The sequence below is a fragment of the Amphiura filiformis genome, chromosome 5, assembly GCF_039555335.1.
Source record: "Amphiura filiformis chromosome 5, Afil_fr2py, whole genome shotgun sequence".
Lineage (NCBI taxonomy): Eukaryota > Metazoa > Echinodermata > Ophiuroidea > Amphilepidida > Amphiuridae > Amphiura > Amphiura filiformis.
This window is the reverse complement of record NC_092632.1, coordinates 60,088,971-60,108,807: the sequence shown is the minus strand read 5'-3', so window position 1 is coordinate 60,108,807 and position 19,837 is coordinate 60,088,971. Positions and strand designations below refer to the sequence as shown.

Here is a 19,837-nt window from a genome sequence, read left to right as displayed (position 1 = left end):
CAGTTCCAATCAATACATTTGCATAGGCGCGATGTTCATCGAATTCAAACGTTGCAATTTTTTTACACACAATATAAGTCCAACGATAATATAAGATATAATTAACGATTGAATGTAAACATGGCTCTTTCAGTCCATCAATTAAAAAAAAAATGGCTCTTTTACTTTCAAGCTATAATAATATGCCGTGTGTGTGTGTTAGACTTTGCTCCTATGTAAAGGAAACTGAATTAACTGGGGCTGTATGTACTGCATGTATAAGTATATACTATTGCCCAAAACGTACAGTTTTAAAAATTTCATTTTAATAACAGGAGTGATGGGAACTAAATAGATACAATATATATCCGTTTACTTATTGCAAAGGATATTAAATTCTGCACAATAGTGAACAAGGATGTGACTGTGAGTGACTGATAACACACTGAATATTCTTAACAAATTTTCTTCTTATCATAGGTATGAGGCTTTGACAATGTTACTTCTGTACGCTGGTTATATCTTTCTCATGTGGTAAGTTTTTAGCAAAAATTTGAAATTGGCTTTACAACGGTAAGAATTTAATAGTAGACCGCTATCCTCCATTGTATTGGTTGTGTTATTGACAGCAATTCATTGTATTTGTTGGGTTATTGACAGCAGGTGTTACAGGTGCTTTCAATCATTTGAATTATTGCCGCGTAAATAATTCTTTAAAATAGCCATTCAAGTGTAAATAATTTCTCGTTTCGAGTATTTCCCTGATGCGTGTGGAATTAAAAGTGTGCAATTTCCAGCTATATTACTTTACTAACCATGCATTTAAAACTCATCTTCACATGTGGAAAACCATTAAAACGTCTTTTCACGAAGTTTATATTTATTTAATCCACCAATCGTTCAGAAGATGAACTCTGAAAAATCGACCTACTCCAATAGATGCTTAACATCTCTAACGGCTACATGAATGGACATTAACACCCATGCCCTTATAAAGTGCTTTAAATGTGTGCCTATTTCGATTTTGATGGATTTCATTCCTTATCTTCTCTCTGAGGACTTTAACCGGAAGGGATTTCACCATGACAAGTCGATAGTACACTGGTAACACCTGTATTGGAATTAGATCTAAACTAGTGATAATAGCTACATTATAGTTTGGTCCGATGACCGGTTAAATGCTTCATCACATTTGCTTTCACGCACGGCGCAGCAGATGTTCTTTGATAGAATGCATTCAGTCTTACTCATTCTGCTTGGTCTCATGTATACATTTGATTTTTAATTACGTAAAATGGCCATCGAATCTATGACACACCCCAATCCATCACTAGTTATCAAATATAGATGTTTATAAGTAATATTACGTAATCTCCAATCTATTAATATTTATCAATCGTTATTTTGAATTGCAAAAACGTAAATAGATACCATGGTAACTCCGATCTGAGTTACGTTATATGTGCGGAAATAATTAGGCGGTTTGGTCGCATTTAAAAGCCGATACATACGTGCTTATGGAAAGGCCATGTGGATCATTGGGAATTGGAAAGACGATTGAAACGCATTGACTGTGTAATTCTCAAGTTGTAGCTGGATTAGTAGATAGGTCGGCCTTTAGGCGGACCAGGATTTCTTTTTAAAGGCCCATTCAGTGATCCCAGCATAAGTGTAACCAAATTAAAATTGTTCGCATCAGGTATTTTTGAAATTAAAAAAATGGCAAAAACAGCAGTATTGACATTTGTTGACGCTTCATCCAAATACATGTAGCTAATTTCTGTACTTAAGTAGAGAAATTACAGATTCATGTATGTCTTCTATTGTTTTTAATTAGTACACGGCTTTCAGGTTAACCACTAACATGTTATGTTATAGCGCATCTATGACAGTAACAATTGTGCCAAATCCTGAATATTGATTTTTACGATCATCCCGATGAGCAAATCACTGAATGGGCCTTTAAATGGCAGATGCTTATGATGAAGATCCCTGTATCGGAGAAAATGAAGTAAAGCATGCATTGACTGCCCTTGGCACACTTAAAGCAACTCATGTCAATAAAGCTAACATGATGCTTACACTTGCAAATGTTAATTCTGCACGTTTTCTACATAGTATACATGTAGTTGATGTTTGTATAATGAACATGGTCCTTCCCGAATATGGATTCTTTTCCTTTTTCCTTCTGAATTAATCAAAATTGATTTCAATGATGTTCAAGGATGTTGACGGACACCCCCCAAAAACCATGGACAAACACATTCTGATGTAGTGTGCTCGATATCACCACGCACTTTCCAGACCTCTCAAAAAATGATGAGTGGACATACTATAAACTGAACAGGGGAGGAAAACACATCAATAATACACCATTCCGTATTCGTCTGCATTGATTGTTGTTACTTCATGTTTCAGGCTAAACCCAAAAATATACATCAGGATCGAAAGACGGACAGAAAAGAGGAAAAACGCAAAGAGACAGGATGCGTGCAATAACAAAACGGCAATTCAACTTGAACAAGGTATAATAACAATACTTGGAAAATGCATTAAGTATATACGCTTAATGACTGTTATTATTATAACTGTCACGACTTTAGACAATTTATCAGCTTTTTGTGTTGTTGAGAGTATTGCATTGCTGAAATCATTGGCAATCACAACAATGTCAACAACCATTATGACTGCAGAAGCAAATTAGCTGCAGCATGTGGATTTGGTTTTCTCAATCCAGATTGTTTTTATTTTAAAGTTATTTACTTACTGGTGCTGTTGTTTAATAAAAACCCACGCATTTTGTGTTTTCTTATACAAAATAAAACTCATGGTACCCAGTCCTGGTACAGCTAAGTTTCACCTGCTCATACGAATCAAGCTTGTAAACGAACAAACAAACAAACAAGCGAACGACTTGTCTTTGCCATACATGTTGTAAGCTGGTAAGCGAGATGAAACGGCACTTCCAAAACAGACTGCTTCACATTTCAATCACAGTGACATTCGGGCTACTTCATTAAACACATGACTATTTGGGACGTTGTAAATCTAATGTTATACAATGTTATTGTTAAACACCCGGGTAATATTTGGTGCTCCCTTTTATCATGTTTATTTGAACAGTAACGCCTCTTAATGCTCCACTCAAGGATGAACCAACAGCTAATGGTGGCGAGAAAACAACAGTGGCAGAAGTAGACGAATATAATGCCGATGACTCACCCAAGAGGTATAGACATTGTAATTTATTTAAAATATTTAAAGCAAGCAGGATCTTGTCTGAAACTTAAATAGGATTTGTTTTCCCCATAATGATGCTGAATAATTTTAAACGTAAAACATATAAAATGCTCTGTAAAATGTTATTGATGTGTGTGAAGAGACAAGACGAGAAAAGGAAGGAAAAAGAAAGGAGGAAGGGAGAAAGTGGATGGTGGTGGCTTTATAATTATATGGAGAATGTGAGGAGCCACCCGATAGTGGTGGGTTAACGAGTATTTTAAAAATCGCTTTTAAGACTTACCAAAATATTTTTTTCTTTTACGTATAGGCTAACGTTTTCTGATGCTGGCTTAAGGATTATGTTATCAAACCAATTTCCAGCAAGAACACGGCTAAGGACAGCATGTTGGCTAATTATTGCGGAGGTACTGATACTAGCATTAATTGTATGTTTGTATAATTGTTTTTATCACTTATTTGCAACATTAATGGCAAGATCGTCATGATATGAAAAACGTTAGCATTGTAAACATAAGTACATAACTATATAACAGATGGAATACTATTAGGCTACTAATATAACAATACTTAACAGTATGTATATAGCGTTTGAAAAGGCTGTGGTGGGAGGAAGGCGTTATGTGTTGTTTATCAAATCAGTCCTGCATATTTAATAACAGTAAATATGTCTAACTCCTGAATCGCAGCCATTCTGGAGCCTTATAAAAATTGACCCCAATAGGCATGCATTGATGTGGACGTAATGTCTTGGTATTTCATGACGGTCATTGGGTTAACCTGTCTCACTGCCCTATGGCTACACCATAAATGTAGTCAACAACTACGTATTTGCTTTTATAGAATTATATATATATATATATATATATTTGTTAATCAAATGAACCCAAGATCATTGCCTTCTATTTATATACTGGTTGTTTAGAATACAATATGAAGGCATATGAGGCATTATTATTGTAAAACGTGTATGCAGGCGCTAAGGCATATTGTATATAGTGTTTATGAATTAAGACTTCGTTGACCTGGAAACCTCTATAATTTGGATTTCCTCATAGATATGGGTTGGGAATTACGTTTCTTAATTTGAATTTCTACTTGTTCTGTCACAAACTCAAATGCACTTAATTGATTCGGTAAATCGAACAAGATCAATCATCCATAAAATTAATTACTAGATGTAACTATGTACTTGCAGAAACAAATGATGGAACGAGATCCCGAGTATGTAGATTACCTGCGACGATCCAGCAGTACCAACGGTGCACTTAGGAAACAGTCTATGGAGAACGGAGACAGGTAATATCGTCTTACTATATATTTATCACCACAGTTAAAAGAATTTATACAAAATACTTCTCTGTCGGGTTTCGTATTATAACATTATTTATTTGACTTACATGCAAATAAAATAGAAAAATTCTGAAAAAAGATTATAGATATAAATCTGTTATTTGAACATAAATTTTTATTAAGCTTATATCGTTTAATAATCACGCAGATAATTGTAATGAAATGCTGGTAGTAAATGGCGTCGTATTTCGTAATTATGCTTCTTGGTACATACAGTTCGCTATATGTTGCATTGCTAGATCACTTGTGGATAATCAGCCACTTCACTTACTGCCATTGAATTGTTAATTCACGATGTGTTTTGACTTTGAGCCTGTAAGTTAGCGATGGACTACGTTGAACAGGATGGTATACAACTTATGTATATGCTTTTGTCCACAATTTCTTAACACTTGAAGGACCCCGCAAGAATCCACGCTAACAACACCGATACCAGAAAGCCCACAGAAAGCAAATTCCAGTGACTCAACTATACCAGTATCTAACCATAGGTAAAACTTTGGTTGTGCCATGTGGTGACCCATCCAATCAAACCGAAATAATTGTCATGTAACAATTGCGTGATTGGGTAAAAAAATGTTGCCAATGTAAGCTGCTAGATATATGCACGGATCACTGGAATTCTCACATAATATCACGTTGTCCATTCAATTCAAGCGAACCATGTGCACATGTGAAAAGTAGTGTAGTGTGTACCTTTGTGGTTAACATAATTAAAGGTGTACAAATGTTCACAATGTTCTCCCTGAATATGTTTTAATTATTAACCTACATATATTTGCTTAGTGCTTTTTACTAATTCGTACCATGATTTGGTTTCCCACTATATTATTTCATTGATTTGAAATACCGCACATGCTTTGAATTATATATATATACCGCACTTTTGCAAATGCAACTTCATCAAAATAATAAAAACACCCTGCATAAGAATATACATATTTACCCAAGTGCCTTTAAGTATAAGAGCTTTTATTGAGTTGATTTGCTTTTTATAAGTACCAATCAATGCATGGCGTGGCATATATATTATTATATTTGTATCAAAATGCATTATACTTTTGATTTGTTGATGTGTCATTTAACCATCCTAGTGAGCAAACTGAAGTCTTGTACAGGGTATTGAAGGATACATGGAAGTTGAAATGGCGGAAACTGTTGGCAGTTAATGCTCTACGTGCTAGCCATACGCTTTGAAGTTGTTGAAAATAAGTTTTGAAATTTTTTCTCGAAATATCAAGAGCTATCTTAAGAACTACTGAACCAATACTAGGCTTGTTTGTACTCATTTTAATGCATTTTTCATTTTTATTCCAAAGATGGTCATGAAAATTTACATTTCCGAAATGTTTGAAATTTAAAAAAAAATTTGAAACATGTCGTCTGCAGTCGACACCCGCATGAAGAGAATTATTAAAATAGATCTTAATAAATTTCTAAAGAATACTATTACTACAATGTTTTGGTATTTTATTTGCTATACTGCTCTATTTCTTTCTAATAAAATCATATACTGATACCGTTGCAAGTAAAAACTTAGTGCAATATATTGAAAAAGCTTCCATAGGATTTTCAAAATCCATATGATCAATAGCAATACCGATCGATCAGTATCCACATGTCCTTTATTAGAGTTACATAATTATGGAACTTATCATTCATTTCAAAGTATAGACTTCTGGAATAGGCAACCGTTACTAATCGTTTCACGGCATACCCTCACTTACGATCATTAGGATCATCAGACGGATAATTTGTCATAGTTTCAACTTAGCAGAAATGCATATCATGTATATACATTCTGTGGTGTCAAAATCATGACAAACCAAGCCACTCCCAGCACAGCCTCTACTCCAAAAGTAGTCGAAAGTGCTCAACCACTATGAACTTATTATTCAAATATTATGCGATACAGTCAAATTCGTAAGCATACCATCATTTGCCTGTCATAATAAATGGCGATTGAAATCAAAATTGTGTTATTAACACCATTTGAACAAGTTCGAGATTGTGTTATTGACACTTGGCATTGGTGACCATCTTCTCTAACGAGTGATACTAAATGCAGAGGAGTACAGCCTGATTCAAGTGTAACTTTGGGAAGTTGCCATGTGTATGATAAGAACTAACAAACTGTTCACATGGTCTAAATTTCAAATATCTAACATCTGTATTACTTATTTATAGATGTTACTAACCATGTTAACTATATTTTGATCTTGGTAGCTGTTTTTATAAGCTGTGATTTTAGTTTTGATGTTATTTCAAAACCGCATGGTTATTATTTTCTACCATATTTTCATTAAGGTATCATCTCACAACTGCACATCATCTTGTGATAAATAGTAACCCAGGTTATCGTCAGCGTGCACCCTTTGCATATTTAAACAAACCGCTTCTGCCTTTTCGTACCAATTCAAATCTATAAAGAGACGAAATGGTGTCCACATTCAGAATGCTCGGTATAAAACACACAGTACCGATTGCAGACAATTGTTTTAGGGATCATATATATTGCTCACATTAAGCATTTGGAATCGTCACTATGCAATGCTATGTGTATCCAAACAGCTATACGTAGTATAAAGGCAACTGCTGAGTTATGAATTATTTGTAAATCAAGCAAATCCTGCTATTCTGCTGATCTATGATAATTATTGTGTAAAGCAGCAAGATTGTATTTGTGCACATTATGTTATGCATAGGTAACCATAATAATAGGAATACTCATTGTGCATTATTTTGCAGTGGACACGAACACGATGATGACATGGAAGGCGTAGGATCAAGAAGACCAACACTAGATGCACTAGGGTTGGAACCAGAGGGCGGGCTTTGTAGACTTCCACGTAAGTAAAACTGTTTGATATGTACAACAACATCCAAAATTTAGGGTTAAAAAGACAGAACAACCGACGTTTCGGGGGCATAAAAACATCCCTTTTACACTTTAAGATGCAAACTAAAACTAACTTAAAGCACAAATAAAATACCGAAATAAGAACTATACTGCGCCAATAAAGTACACTTGGAAAAATAATCACAATTTCAAAACTGAACAATATTGGTTTTTTTTAAATATATGCACTATCTAATCCTGCACATTATGACACCACATTGAATCCAATGTAACCTCAAGAAGTAAAGTTACAAGCAATTGAATAGACGAAGGTCCAGTTTTAAAAGTGACAAACTGGCCTATACAAGGCGCAAAACGATTCCAACAAGGGCAACAAAGAGACAACACAGTTTCTTCAATGAAGCGTTATTTAAAGCAGTTTTTATTTCAGTTTTTACTTCTCTGTACTTTTCACAACTTTCATCTTATTTGTCAGTTCTTTTGTTTCAGTTTTCTTTTGTTCCTTTTAAAGCCAAACGCATAAATTAGCCATTCACCACTCTGAAACCAAATGTCTAGTCTGTGGACTTTTGAATAGGCCAGTTTGTCACTTTTAAAACTGGACCTTCGTCTAATCAAATGCTTGTAACTTTGCTTTTGAAGTCACATTGGATTCAATGTGGTGTCATAATGTGCAGAATTAGATAGTGCATCTATTAAAAAACAAATTTACCCCAATATTGTTCAGTTTGGAAATTATGATTATTTTTCCAAGTGTAAGGATACTCTATTGGCGCAGTATACATTCCAATCACAGAACAGCACATTGATCGCTTCAAATAATGAAATATGCTGCCTGTACAAAATACATTGGATCATTTCAAATAATGAATATGTTGTACAAAATGCAACGGACCGCTTGAAATAATGAAATATACTGCTTGTACAGAAGGCATTGGATCACTTCAAATAATGAAATATGTTGTACAAAATACAACGGACCGTTTGAAATAATGAAATATACTGCTTGTGCAGAAGGCATTGGATCACTTAATGAAATATGTTGTACAAAATACAACGGACCGTTTGAAATAATGAAATATACTGCTTGTACAGAAGGCATTGGATCACTTAATGAAATATGTTGTACAAAATACAACGGACCGCTTGAAATAATGAAATATACTGCTTGTACAGAAGGCATTGGATCGCTTCAAATAATGAAATATGTTGTACAAAATACAACAGACCGTTTGAAATAATGAAATATACTGCTTGTACAGAAGGCATTGGATCACTTAATGAAATATGTCGTACAAAATACAACGGACCGCTTGAAATAATGAAATATACTGCTTGTACAGAAGGCATTGGATCACTTCAAATAATGAAATATACTGCTTGTACAGAAGGCATTGGATCACTTCAAATAATGAAATATGTTGTACAAAATACAACAGACCGTTTGAAATAATGAAATACACCAGTCACAAAAAGAAACTCGTCAGTTATATCCATCCTTGCTGTTCAATAACTTGATAATTTTGGATTATTCTGAAATATACATTTTGTTAATTGGACTTTGTTTTCTCATTTGACACCCTGTTCGTGAAAACCGAACAAGAATTGACCAAGATATGCGCCTCCAAAGCCTCAAACCCCAAAATCAAAAGTTGCATTTTCAACGATTTTCAATGGGAACGCATCGTTGTATTGCACACAAGCACCACAGTACGGGCCAATCAATAAAGCACACAGTGTAACAGGCACAATTGAATCGTTAAAATTGCAACTTTTCATTTTGGGGTTTGAGAGTTTGAGGCGCATATCTTGGTCAATTCTTGCTCAATGTTCACGAACAGGGTGTCAAATGAGAAAGAAAAGTCCAATTAACAAAATGTATACTTCAGAATAATCCAAAATTATCAGGTTATTGAACAGCAAGGATGAATATAAGTGACGAGTTTCTTTTTGTGCCTGGTGTATACTGCTTGTACAGAAGGCATTGGATCACTTCAAATAATGAAATATGTTGTACAAAATATAACGGACCGCTTGAAATAATGAAATATACTGCTTGTACAGAAGGCATTGGATCGCTTCAAATAATGAAATATGTTGTACAAAATGCAACAGACCGTTTGAAATAATGAAATATACTGCTTGTACAGAAGGCATTGGATCACTTAATGTAATATGTTGTACAAAATACAACGGACCGCTTGAAATATACTGCTTGTACAGAAGGCATTGGATCACTTCAAATAATGAAATATGTTGTACAAAATACAACGGACCGTTTGAAATAATGAAATATACTGCTTGTACAGAAGGCATTGGATCACTTCAAATAATGAAATATGTTGTACAAAATACAACGGACCGTTTGAAATAATGAAATATACTGCTTGTACAGAAGGCATTGGATCGCTTCAAATAATGAAATATGTTGTACAAAATACAACGGACCGTTTGAAATAATGAAATATACTGCTTGTACAGAAGGCATTGGATCACTTAATGAAATATGTTGTACAAAATACAATGGACCGCTTGAAATAATGAAATATACTGCTTGTACAGAAGGCATTGGATCATTTCAAATAATGAAATATGTTGTACAAAATACAACGGACCGCTTGAAATAGTGAAATATACTGCTTGTACAGAAGGCATTGGATCACTTCAAATAATGAAATATGTTGTACAAAATACAACGGACCGTTTGAAATAATGAAATATACTTGTACAGAAGGCATTGAATCACTTAATGAAATATGTTGTACAAAATACAACGGACCGCTTGAAATAATGAAATATACTGCTTGTACAGAAGGCATTGGATCACTTCAAATAATGAAATATGTTGTACAAAATACAACGGACCGCTTGAAATAATGAAATATACTGCTTGTACAGAAGGCATTGGATTGCTTCAAATAATGAAATATGTTGTACAAAATACAACGGACCGCTTGAAATAATGAAATATACTGCTTGTACAGAAGGCATTAGATCGCTTCAAATAATGAAATATGTTGTACAAAATACAACGGACCGCTTGAAATAATGAAATATACTGCTTGTACAGAAGGCATTGGATCACTTCAAATAATGAAATATGTTGTACAAAATGCAACGGACCGCTTGAAATAGTGAAATAAACTGCTTGTTCAAAATACATTGGATCGCTTAAAATAATGAAATATGTTGTACAAAATGCAACTGACTATACTTCAAATAATAGCTGCTTATACAAAATGCAGCACCATCACCCGGCACCATCAGATATTAGCAGGATATGAAAGGTCGACAAAGTGATCTATACTCTTATTGCTTATTCACTTTCATAATAAACACGGTGACAACTTCTTTTTAAAACAGCACATAGAATCATTAACGTATCTCTTTTGGGTACAGTTTTTCAAGTTTAACAGTAACTTATTATGTTCTTATTGTTTTTCTACAGATGGTTTCTTGGACGCAGTGAAATGGATAATTTGTATGCCTATTTGTATTCTTTTGTTTTTTACAATTCCTGATTGTAGAAGAAAAAGGTACGTGTTATTTTTTTAAATAATTGAGAATTGAGTTTAAATTATTTTGCTGTTTTGTTTTCGTTGTACGATCAAAACATTTTGTCATTGGAATAAGACGAGGCAGTATTCCGTAAGGTAGTCACAAACAGGCGGCATAGGACACGCAACACGTGACGTTCGAGGCTGGTGAAAATACAAGGCTGACAGCCCCATTCAAAATAGACGGTTAGCAGTTTTAAATTGAAAAACAACATACTTACAGTGGGGTACTTTGTCGAACCCCAACGGTTTTAGAGTAAGATAATTTTGTTTTGCCACATCATAACAAATTTCGAATTGTTTGTGAAGAGTTCATGATTATGTGTTAATCCAATGGCAACGTCAAAAATGGCGATATCGCATCCACCACCACCTGGTCACAAAATAAAACGAGGTTCTGACAGAACAGCGACCATAAGACTAATCTCTATATGTGACCGTACACGACGAATGAGCCGTAAATTCCTCCCTGGTCAAGTTTGTTTTATTTCGTGTTTAGAAAATATATATCATAAGCTTTAAAATGGTATATCATTTGACTTCAAACGATATCCAGAAGCGGGGTTATGGTTTATAGAACTTTGCTCCTTCAACAAAATCGTAGCTTTTTTCGTTTCTACATGTGTCTCTTTGTCCACACTGCGGGTAATAAATATCAAACAGTCATAATTGATGATCATTTCAAATCATCCCCAAGTCAACGAGGTTCAGGAATTTCCTCTCATTGTTAATATTGTTGGTTATACATACCTAGACAAAATACAATGCTTTGTAACCCACCACTTGAACAGGATTTAGCCAAAGCAAACAAAGACCAGAGCTATTAAGAATTCTATAGACATCCAAGCTAGAAGCTTATTATCCTCTTCAACAATAGGATTATTGATTGGTTTAAAATGAGATACATGTCGCGCCAACTTGAGATATCGATGAATACGACCTTCATGCACATTTTACACTGAGAATACAATTTAGGACATTTACGGCTCATTCGTGATGTACGATCACATATGTGACAAGCAAACTTTACATAAATATACATTAATAATGTTTTGATGTATTGTTTTTCTTTGCTTTGTTTGAATAAATTAAATACGAATAATCAGCTTTCATTGTTCATTATATTTTTCAGATTTGAACGTTGGTATTTAGTAACTTTCTTCACATCAATAATATGGATAATGTTATTCTCTTATGTAATGGTATGGATGGTAGCACTAATAGGTTATACACTCCATGTTCCCGATACTATTATGGGTATTACATTCTTGGCTGCAGGAACTAGTGTACCAGATGCTATGGCCAGCTTAATTGTAGCAAGACAAGGTATATGATCCATTAGTAAAGATTGAATATGGGCTAACTTTAATACATTTTGATTGATGGGCAATAAAGCCTTTGTGACCCCGTATCCACTTTTTTGCCTCAGTAAGCTAGGCTTTTGACCAAGTCACTACTTACCTAGAGAACTTGATCCATTTGATCCCATACATCTGCATCCTGATGTGGCTATTCTAGTTGAAATTCATACACCCCTATGGAAGACATGACCTTAATCCCCACACAAGGAGTGTATCTCAAATGGAGTCCCCCATTCAGGTAGCCCCATTTGAAATTCACACTCCCTGTGTGAGAATCAGGTCATGTCTTCCATAGGGGTGTGGATTTCAACTGGATTATCCTTTCTGAAATTTAAGAAAAAACATTTATCAGCTTCTATAATATATGGCCTACTTAAAGGCCCATTCAGTGATTTGCTCATCCGGACAATCGTAAAAATCATCAAAATTCAGATTTTGGTACCTTTGTCATTGTCATAGATGTGATAACATAGCCTGCGAGTGGTTCAGCCGAAAGTCGTGTATTTAAGACAAAATACGACATTTTACATGAATCTGTAATTTAGATACTGACAGTATCTAAATTAGCTACATGTATTTGAATGGGGCTTCAACTTCGTCACTATTGCTGTTTTCTTCGTTTTTTGCCAAATTTGTCATTTTAAAAATATCAAATGACAATTTGAATGACTTATCCTTCACTTTTAAGCAATTTATAAACAATGGGTCTTTAATTGGAGGGATGATGTGGTTTGTAACCAATGGATTCAAACCTTGATTTCAAAGAAATCATGTTGTGTTGTTTAATAGAATAAATAATAATTGGTATCATTATCAATTATCATAAAATTTAAAATCAAAAACTACCGTAAGCAAACGTATATGAATATTTAACTTGGGTATCGACGACGAGACTGGTGATCTATGTATACATTAGTCTCCGAGCCATTTTGGTTTAATCACTTGTGTTATTTTTTCCTCATGCAGGTCTCGGTGATATGGCCGTATCTAACAGCATAGGAAGTAATGTGTTTGATATTTTATTAGGTTTAGCTCTTCCATGGTTTGTTAAAACTACAATGGTCAGCTATGGCACACGGGTAAGACCACATTTATCTATCTATTGCTTCAATTAGTAGTGCACATCCTATGAGCACAAGTCGAGGGGTCAGTGACACAAAGACGTAACTCCAGTTTAAAGATAATGGTCCACATTGACTTATGTAGTTCAGTCTATGTTTTACTGGCCATTGATTTCAATGGAGTGTTAAATGGAGTTACTTCTATGTGTTTATTGGAAAATGCTCATGTTTCTTAAAATTTTGATATCAAAATCTCATTTTCGCAAAAAATGGAGTTACGTCATGGCCTTTTAGGCATGAAACTCAGAGTAACGACTACCTATTCTGGAAGGTCTGTTCTTTGAATTTTTAATATATAATTATATGTATATATATAATAGCTAAATAATTGTTTACAAATTCAAAGTATAGACCTCTGGAAAAGGCAACAGTTACTAATAGTTTCACGGCATAACCAATGATAACCCTCACTTACGATCATTGGGTATACCGATCATCAGACGGATGATGATCGGTATACCCAATGATCGTAAGTGAGGGTTATCATTGGTTATGCCGTGAAACTATTAGTAACTGTTGCCTTTTCCAGAGGTCTATACTTTGAATTTGTTTCTACGCTCACCTGTAATGGGTTTGAGCACATTTAATTCCAAAGTTAGTCACCTGAAAAATAATACTTGTTATAAATAATTGTTTATACAACTATCCAGAATTGACGCCACAAAATGTTTTCATTTTTTTTTTCATTTTCAGGTTAAAATCAATAGCCGTGGTCTGCTATACGCATCCATTTTGTTATTTGCAACTGTTTTTGCAACTGTAAGTATAATTGTTTCCATGCATAATCTGTTATTAGATATTCACAAATTCTGGCGCTTTTCGTGGGCAATGGAATTTAGTACTCGTTAAAGGCAATGAAGTTCCCTTCAATGTTAATATTAATATATTATTTAACCTTAACCGTAGGCTCATAGTTAACTAAACTCCTCAACAAAAGTTTGGAAAGTTTTTTCATGCATCTGTATCTCAAATTATTTGTGACTTATTCATATCGTGTTGCATATCAATGGATAGCTACAATACTCCCCTTTACAATGACACCCCATTTGAAACAATATAATTTTTCACGGCTGAGTACACGCAGATGCATGAAAAAACTTCCCAAACTTTTGTTGAGGAGTTTATTCACACCATACTTTAAATACGTATCAGCAACTACATTAAATTTCAATTAATTATATGTTTGTTTTATTTTACTTTGTAGATTTTAAGCATACATTTCAACAAATGGAAGTTAGACAAAGAGTTGGAATCCTTCTTTTGCCTTCTACAGTGTGTTTCTTACATTAGCCATCTTGGTGGAGTTCAACGTTTTTGCCTATGTTAATGCACCGATGTGCAGGAACTTATAACAATATTGGAACACTTTTTCATACGGACATGTTGTACATACTTACTTTTCTATGTCTTTTGACAGAAGACACTGCACCATGCAATCTGCTTCTGAACACGCAAAACTTCAACATTAAACATATAAATATTACAGAGAAATATCCTTTACACCGATGTGCTACGCAGATTGGGAGGTCAATAAAAGCCGCTGTCGTTCAAGATTGCAGAAACCAGGCCGTCGTGGTATTCTACCAAAAGTGTGCTCCTCTTTGAGAATATCATTCCAAGTGTATTTTGTGTGGTATATTCACGCAGTATTATGAAAAGTTTCATCAAGTCAACTTGTTTCTGTCAACTGTTCATGTGAGAATCATCTAAGATGGGATGCACACATACAACACGTACTCGTGGATATAGATATAGATAGGGTTGATGTGAATTATCGAGATCAGCGAGGTGGGAAATAGGCGCTAATCTTTTTCAGGCAGCCTCATACGAGCTGCGTTATTTGTGGTAGCTGGTAGAAACAGTGCAAAATTTTAGCAGATAGAATTTTGGAAGCCAACATTAGCGGTAAATACTGTCTACCTCTCTTTCTATCTCTTCGTGTCTTTTAATTAACAAAGAGACGATGTAACTTTTCTATAGCTGATTATAACGAACATGCGGCCGACATAATTTAACTTTTGTTAAGCAATAAAATAGTGTCCCGTGAGTTCGTTGAGCTCATTGTGTAACAGCTAACAACGTGATGCACAGCATTGAAGAAGGTGAACGTGAGGCGCTGCCGACTTTTCACAAATGCTATCGAGATCTGTGAAATGTGAAATCATAGATGGTGAAATACAGAGTATCGTTTTGAAAGTTTGAATACGGCCTGGGATATGGTTTATATTTCTGAACTGATTATAAACTCATCAGTGGCTTCCACTCTGCTTGGAACGTTATAACTGTGTGCTTATAAGTACAACACGCCTCTAATGATGGACATTTTTATCATGTGTTTGAGTGCCAGGGCACTTTTTCCTATCACATGGTGCTCGTGTATATAAAACGCCAGCCCTTTTGTATTGCCTTTTGCAAGTTGCAACACTGCACCACGCAAAATATTGGCGTCTTGTTGGCTGTAATTCAGAGAACTGAACGTATCTCCCCACATGCAAGGATTGGGGCATTGTTTCAAATATATTTTGTTACTTTTTTAATTATTTTGTGAGTGCAATTAGCCAATGTGTATTTCCGGTAGTAAAAACGCGGTATACGATACGATAAGGACGTTTATAAATCATTCACAGCTTTCTAGATATAAGGAGCGATGCTTTCTCAATAGGATGTAATTACTTTGCATGATGAAGTACCAGTACTTAATTGTAAAAGTACAGTTTTCAGCAGTACTTTTGTTTTACTCTATGATGTTCATGACTATGTTAAGACGTTTTGTGGCTTACATTTACCGTTCCAATTCGACTGGGTATATTCTTTGGTTCATCTCAAGTTCGGTAGTGACATCAGTGGTTTTTTGTGATTGCGTTGCAATAAATCGCCGTTGTACACATGCGTGTACGCTCTGCGCGATTAACTTTACTAGTACGTGATTCGATACTGAGACCAGCGAAATACGAACCTGTACGTCACTAATGAACTTGAAGCGAACCAAATATACTAGGACTATCGACATCTTTATGAGGGAATTGTGAAGGTTGGCATTACCTACAATGTTCAAGTAGGGAGATCAGGAAGGGAGATGATATGTTATCTACAATAACCTCTGCACTCTTAGAAGAAATGTTCCTATATTTGTCCTCACAGGAGAGAATCCTCAATGATTCTAATAAAAGGAAGGATCTTTGGCATCATCTTTGGTCAATCTGAGGAACTTTTTTGTTCTGTAAAGAGAGCAAAACCAGAGGGATCTTGAATTTTCAGGAACGTTTTTGAGGGCTCAAGTGTGATGGTTCACAGGACGACGACTGTGGGATCATGTCTGAGGTTGCCTCAAGTTGCAGTACCGACTTCAGAGGTCGACATTAGAAACCGTCGAATCACTCGAATAACATGCAACGGTCAATTATGTATAACTTGACTACGGATATAAGTCGTGAGACTACTATTGGTCCATAACCGTGTTTGGGGTGAAATTTGCCAGATTTTCTGTTAAAGACAGTGGCTCATTTGAAATCTTGTATATTGTAAAGATTCCAGATTTGCTAACAGGGCCTATTGAAGTGCTGTTTGGATGGTGAAGCATCTCATTTTTGAAAAACGGAATATAGGAGTTAAATATTTTGTAAACCATTATTTGATAATGAATTTGATTGACAACTCTATTGTGGAATCGGATTTGCTTGACAATCCTTTTGAGGGAAATGGAATAAATCACGAAACGCATTATTTAATGAGGAAAAAACCAAAGATTGGAACCGAGATTTTTTGCAACACTATGTGCCATGTGAGCCAATGGTCTCATCTCAAATGGCAAATTTCAATAAGTTGACAGCCCTGCTTTGCAGTGTGAGTTGTTTGGCGGTGTTAATGTTTTGGGTTAAGGTAAAATAGCAGGAACGTTACTTGCATTAGATATTAAGTAGTTGCTTACATGAATTATGCCAAATTATTTTGTACAATAAAAATTTGTATTATTTATTACGTAGCTGTCCTATAAGCCATTCGCATGATTTTATATAGATACTATTGTATCTGAACCCGTCCCGTATCGAACCTCTTGCATCGTAATTTATCCATAAAATAAAGACAATGAGAGAGGTCTCTTCACACGGTTTAATATATCAAATGTAATAAGTATGCCGTCAGTGTCAAAGAAACGGGCATTTCATTTGTACCATGTTCTATTTGCACGAGTAGTGGTACAGCTGCTGTTTTTTCTACTTTCAGTCCCGGCCTTTTGCAAGAATCGATTTACAGCATAACAAAAATTTCATCTTTTGCATCAGCGATCTTCTGTTTTATTGCGCTAACATACCTTTACCCTAAATCCGCCTATACACCAATCCGAGAAGCGTTTACTGTATTTGGCCCTCTATTGACGGCAACACAGATGTACCAGAGCGGGAGATTTAATTCGTAATTCAATACTCATGATTGTGTATTGAATATCACTGTTGTGTACAATTCCCGGGTACAATTCTGTATAGCACACAATAAATAAATAATGGATGGAACCCCCGACCTCGGGACACCGCAGTTTTACATCGGGGACACCGCAGTAATGGCGAAGTCGGATAGGTGTATAGGGCCTATGACTGTCTGTTCTGCACGAGATTAAGCAGTAGTCTTGATCCACCAGTCCTTCAACTGCTTACGCACGGTCATCGGAAATGAGAAACGGCCATTTTATTCCGCCATGTTTACTAGTTTCGAGATCGGGGCCGAGGGACTCAGGCTAATTAAGCAGCAACAAAATGAATCACAAAATGCGCCATCACACAAAGTTTTAGATGCCAGTTTTTATAAGCTTGCCTTCGATATTTTTTTTCTTTTTGCCGCAAAAATGTGCTTATAAATTATGTATATCTGCTAAAACGGTAGGGCCTATAGCCTAAAACTATAGTCTTGTGCGTCTATTTTTTTCCGATACACACAAATAAAAATATGATTGCGAGTTCTTCAGTAGAGACACTTGATGTGTCGTGCAATCACTATAGGTTGTTTAGGTTAGTGCAAACGCAATATATTGGAAATTGGTCTTTCAAATGTAGCCGATTGACACCTACATGCTTTGGCCAAGCGTCTACTGAATTCGTTATTCATACATGAACGCGAGAGGTCACGTGATACCGCTATAACCAATTGAATACCTGAGTGGAAGAAGGGCTCAACTCCATCAAAACTGTTCTTGAGATAGGCCCCCCCTATTAAGAGAAAACTTAATATTTGGAAAAGTTTTATAGACAGAATGTTTTCATCTTCAGAGGACCTTTAGTACATGAACATACAATATTACATTCGAAATTATATATGTTTCCATGGCAACGATACATGTCTTAATACGAGCTGGAGTTGGGCCCTTCTTCCACTAATCTACTGCAAATGCCAGTTCCATAAGCAGATGTGTTATAAATAGCTACAGAAATTTGGTAATTATCCTTTAATTGCACAAGTAGAAGCATGTAATATGTTAGCAAGAACGTTTATTGTTGTGAAAAGCAGATTTCATGGATGAACAAAATTCCTCTTTAACCCAATATTTGTGGAAGAAGGGCCCAACTCCATGGAGTTGGGCCTTTCCATGGAGTTGGGCCTTTCTTCCATGAAAACCGTGATTAAATGTACGTGAAAGACTATCTGAAGAGTGGATTTTGGCTCATCTTCACACACACGGAAGAACAGTCTGCTGGCAATAAAATGCTGGGTCTAACTCATTTTTGTAAAAAAATTGGAGTTGGGCCCTTCTTCCACTCAGGTATTCAATTTTGATTGAAACTAAACTGACGTTGCGGGTTCTATAGCATCAGATTTGAGTTTGGACCTGACCCTGCATCTATGGATGTTTTCAGGCCTAATCTCCGAAATACACTCTATAGCAGATGATTCCAACTAATTTAACTGCAGCTTCGTGTTCCTGACATTCTTCCAAATCACTCAAATTTTCGTCCCATTTTTAGTCATTTTAATGACATCCTTAGGCCTACTCTTTGCCGTTCCCAATGTAGGCCCCTATCCCTGAAAGTTGTTCTATATGTTTCTGTATTTTGATTCCTAACATCTGCAGGTACGGTTGGTACCTGGGGTTGGTACGCTCGTATGTTGTAAACAATCTGAATGCGCATCAATTGAAAGCAAAATCATACCCGAATAACGGTGTTTTATTCCGTTTATAGGCCTACGACACAAGTAGGCCTACGATACGCCCAGATGGTACGTTACCTAACAGTCTGTAATAAAAAGTGTCATTAAAATGGGACGAAAGTTTGAAACGAAAATTTGACAATGGTACGGAAATTTTATTAATTTGCACGAAAAATAGACAAATGGGGGATGAAAGTGTAGCTTTACCCCAACACATACATACCCCGA

The 19,837-nt window shown here is 35.5% G+C and overlaps 1 protein-coding gene across 1 annotated transcript in view; it reads left to right on the top strand.

Annotated features, from left to right (window-relative positions):
- Positions 1-17,737, top strand: part of LOC140153467 (sodium/potassium/calcium exchanger 4-like) — a 122,052-nt gene extending 104,315 nt beyond the window's left edge. The window contains 13 exon segments of the mRNA XM_072176226.1: positions 460-513; positions 2,398-2,504; positions 3,103-3,208; positions 3,530-3,626; positions 4,418-4,518; positions 4,971-5,063; positions 7,321-7,421; positions 10,881-10,968; positions 12,122-12,315; positions 13,317-13,429; positions 14,165-14,230; positions 14,676-14,731; positions 14,733-17,737. Coding sequence (XP_072032327.1) covers positions 460-513; positions 2,398-2,504; positions 3,103-3,208; positions 3,530-3,626; positions 4,418-4,518; positions 4,971-5,063; positions 7,321-7,421; positions 10,881-10,968; positions 12,122-12,315; positions 13,317-13,429; positions 14,165-14,230; positions 14,676-14,731; positions 14,733-14,823 — 1,267 coding nt within the window. The 3' untranslated portion in view covers positions 14,824-17,737.
- The last annotated feature ends 2,100 nt before the right edge of the window (positions 17,738-19,837 follow it).